The sequence below is a fragment of the Tasmannia lanceolata genome, unplaced genomic scaffold, assembly GCF_043159265.1.
Source record: "Tasmannia lanceolata isolate RefF3 unplaced genomic scaffold, GAP_Taslan_0.1 ptg000024l, whole genome shotgun sequence".
Lineage (NCBI taxonomy): Eukaryota > Viridiplantae > Streptophyta > Magnoliopsida > Canellales > Winteraceae > Tasmannia > Tasmannia lanceolata.
The window spans coordinates 6,212,669-6,216,837 of record NW_027518701.1 but is presented as its reverse complement, the minus strand read 5'-3'; the positions used below and the strand labels follow the sequence as shown (position 1 = coordinate 6,216,837).

Here is a 4,169-nt window from a genome sequence, read left to right as displayed (position 1 = left end):
TTATTATCAAAACATGCTAGTTCAAATATCAGTATCCTTTAAATAATGGGATTTGCTAAGGACTTTTGTAGAAAGGCATTTCGAGTCTGGCTGTTGCATGAGAGCAGGGCATCTTTTCCTCTCTTAAATAAATATGGAAATTTGGTCAAAAGGGTCCAAAAAATAGCGGAAATAGTGAAACGGTACCCCCACATTTCAAATTTTTGAATGGGTCCATTTCACTTTTCCTGACATGTTTTTTTACTTGAATACCCCTCAGGCAGTTTTGTTTATTTTAAAAAATATTTGGTTCTTATCTGTTGGGTCTAGAAGGGGTTACGAGGTCAAGGAAAATGGGGGTATCACATATGAAAATGGGGTGACTAAGAGATGAAATGGGGTTATCACACCTGGAAAATTGTCGGTTCATGTCTGTTGGGCCTGGAAGAGGTTACCAGGTCAAGGAAAATGGGGGTATCACATATGAGAATGGGGTTCTCACATGTGAAACTGGGGTTATCACACCTGGAAAAATTTTGGTTCTTATCTGTTAGACCTGGAAGGGGTTACCAGGTCAAGGAAAATGGGGGTATCACATATGAAAATGGGGTGACCAAGAGATGAAATGTGGTTATCACACCTAGAAAATTTTCAGTTCATGTCTGTTGGGCCTGGAAAGAGTTACCATGTCAAGGAAAATGGGGGTATTACATATGAAAATGGGGTTCTCACATATGGAACTGGGGTTACAACACGTGAAAAAATTTCGGTTCTTATCTGTTGGGCCTGGAAGGGGTTACCGGGTCAAGGAAAATGGGGGTATCACATATGAAAATGGGGTGACCAAGAGACGAAATGGGGTTATCACACCTGAAAATTTTCGGTTCATGTCTGTTGGGCTTGAAAGGGGTTACCAGGTCAAGGAAAATGGGAGTATCACATATGAAAATGGGGTGACCAAGAGATGAAATGGGAGTATCACATATGAAAATTTAGAAATTACCAGGGATGGAGGGGACCTCTATTATTACTTGACCATATCAGGCCGAGTTATGCCAAACTGTGGGACCCACTGTAATAACTCAGCATTTGATCCGTTACGTTTCAAAAATAGGGTGACTTCTACCCCAAAAAATTTATAAGTGTATCTAAATACAGCCACTGTTTATAAAATAATAATAAAAATTTGTAAGAGTATATAAGTACATAAAAAAAATTATATACAACTTCTCCTAAAAAAAGCCACCCCCTTACGCAAAGAAGGGAGCTTGACAAGGTACGTCTGACCTCGTGAGTATTGGTGCAGAAGGTCCAATAGCAGTTTCATCGAGGTTCGATCTGACGACGGGAGGTTCTTTGCAACTTCTTCTATTGTGACCAAGTTGTCGGCATTGGGTGCACTTGTAATGAAATCCACTTTTCAACTCGCGATCCGTTCTTCTCGTACGTGGCGGCAGTCGCTTCGCAAGCGGTGGTAATATTGTTATCAACGGTTTGGGACTTTCATGCCATTGTGTCCGATCTAGTGTTTCGGACACAACCTCAGCATATGTATCACGATACGTCTTTGCATCAAAACATTCATCGCAGTAATCGTATGGATCGAATTCTGTGATGTTAATGGTTGTGATTGCATGTCTGCACGGAAGTCCATATGTTTGGAAGGCACGACAACTACACATTCGAGTTATCAAATCAACGGAATCTGTAGTTTCAAGGGACTTTACTTCGAATTCATGAGTCTCTACTCGATAAGCTGTATATTGGCAGCTCTCCCTCAGTGATGACTCCAGACGTTCTTCTGCGTAATGAGTTAACTTTGTGTGCCAACTACTACCTAATTTTTGACGCTTCTGAATGAACTGGGTAGTCTGATGTTGAGTGTGCTCTACCAATGATGCAATCAGCAATTTTCTAGCATCCTTCAATACAGTGTTGAAACACTCCGATCTATTCGTAGTCAATACCTCATACCTATCCCCCTTGAAATAAAAACTAGCCCAGTTTTCCTTCGGAATGTTACTTATCTACTTATGTGCGTGTTCATTCTTTGCCTTAATCTTCTCTATTGTTTCTTTGAAAACACTCTCCCTCAATGTCCTTGCCGCTCTCAAGAACAATCTCTCAAGTGGAAGATCTTTGACGTCGGACCGGAAGTTGGCAGCGAGGGGATGCATGCAATAACTATGATAACAATTGGGAAATATTGTAGGTACTGCCTGCAACAACCCCTTCTGCTTATCGGAGCATATAGTGAATACATTCATCTGGTCTGGCAATACGTGCCTTTTCAACAACTTCAGAAACCACTCCCAACTATCTTCATTCTCCGTCTCCACCACCTAAAATGCTAATGGACATAAACTGTTGTTACCATCGACACTGATTGCAATCAATAAGATTCCTAGATATTTCCCTCGCAGATGTATTCTGTCCACCAAAATTATAGGTCTCAATGTTTGAAAAGAACATACGCAGGGACCAAATGTCCAGAATAAGCGAGCAAATTTATCATCTCCCCTTGGACGTAAATCTCTAAGTCAAAATACAAGCATGTAGCTTGCAGGATTTCTGCCCATTATCTCAACTGCAAATGCGGGCAATATGTGGTAAGAGTCCTCGACATTCCCACTCTTAATCTCAAGTATGATGTTCATCGCATTGTACGCTTTCCAATAGCTAATAGTTATTACCCAATGCATCTTGATATATTCTCTTATGATCCTTATACGAACGTCCTCTAGGCGAGCGAATAAACGTAAACATGTCTCAGCTGCCCAAGCTGTTGTAATGAGAGGGTGATCATTGCTCCTTATTTTAGCTGTACACGTATGGTCGGCAACTAACGACTTCACTACCACAAAAGTCATATGATTCACACCCGTTATACGCCATTTGCAACCATCTTCCTTGCATCGAACAAAGTACTTTTTGCATGATGACTTTGCCTTCTTAAAGATGAATTTCTGTCGAATAGCATATTCTCGAACAACCTTCTTGAAGTGTCTCATGTCATAAAACATTGCATCAATTGTTAACTGGTCAAATTTTAATGTATCAGCTTCTATCTCTTGGGCTCCAACAAACATATCATCTACTTTGAATGGCCCACTACCGTCACTCATAACCGATTGAGTACCACCTCTGATAGGAGTACCCCCTCTGATAGGAAAGCCTCTGTTGATAGGTGTGGACCCCGATCCGAGGATGGTGAGGGAACGGGTCCCTACATCCTCTGGATCTCCACAACGTGAAGGAGAGCTCTGCCAAGGAACTCTCGAAACTGTTGCCACCCTCACAGCATAGCATGAGTGGCGATATAAAAAGAAAGAGATACATCCTGATCCGGAGCCAGGGCTCGAAACCAAGATATATCTGAAAATAACTCAGAGTCGCCATCCATGGATGCGCCATGGAACCAAAACAAATGCTCTGTTTGCAATGGATAACCAGAGATACAAAAGGTCCGTGCCTGATGACGAATGGAGAAGGTCTGAAGAGCACCCCCAATTCTCCCGAGTGCGAACACTTGGTCTCTTATGCCATTTATTATTAACCTCGAAGAGTTTTGGGCAAAAATCATGTGAAATGGGAACAATCCTCAGGAGTCGTCTATCTAGGAGTCGTCTATCTAAGCATGCATTTCCTGAGAATAGAAATAATAAGCACACAAAAAATAAATGAAAGAGGTGCCACCTAAATATTGCTAGGTTATGAGTGACATACCTAACTGGTGTCTAAGTTCTGATGGACAAACACATACAAGCTACAGCTAAAGGTATATGATAAGTACAAGAAAGTAAGAAAACACATCAAAACATACAATAATAATACAACAAATCCTAAGACTCTAAACGATTTAGCCCGAGTCCTTGGATGGTCTGATGTTCATCCAAAGAAGCCTACGTATCCCCGCCTCCACGAGAATCAAGGTAACGTAGTTCTTCGCACCTATTCTAAACTATGATGCCTAAGACACCTAGACATCTATCTTAGACTCGATCTAAAAGACTGGACTAGTTCTTAAAGCTTCTTGTGCGATTATTTAAATTCCAATGGATTGTGAATTTTAGGACACCCTATATGCCCTAACTAAATGCAGGTTAGCCCTAAGCTAATGCAGGTGGTTCCTACAACCTATGTGTAACTAGGTTGTGCGTCCTAAAGAAAATAATGGGATCACTAGCGTA

At 41.2% G+C, this 4,169-nt stretch overlaps 1 protein-coding gene across 1 annotated transcript; it reads right to left on the bottom strand.

Moving 5' to 3' along the window:
• Positions 1–1,229: 1,229 nt before the first annotated feature.
• Positions 1,230–3,104, bottom strand: LOC143856953 (uncharacterized). The gene is made up of 3 exons (XM_077367234.1): positions 2,529–3,104; positions 2,034–2,321; positions 1,230–1,901 (listed from the first exon to the last, which is right to left on the bottom strand). The coding sequence occupies exons 1-3, from the start codon at positions 3,102–3,104 to the stop codon at positions 1,230–1,232; spliced, it is 1,536 nt and encodes a 511-aa protein (XP_077223349.1).
• Positions 3,105–4,169: the final 1,065 nt, after the last annotated feature.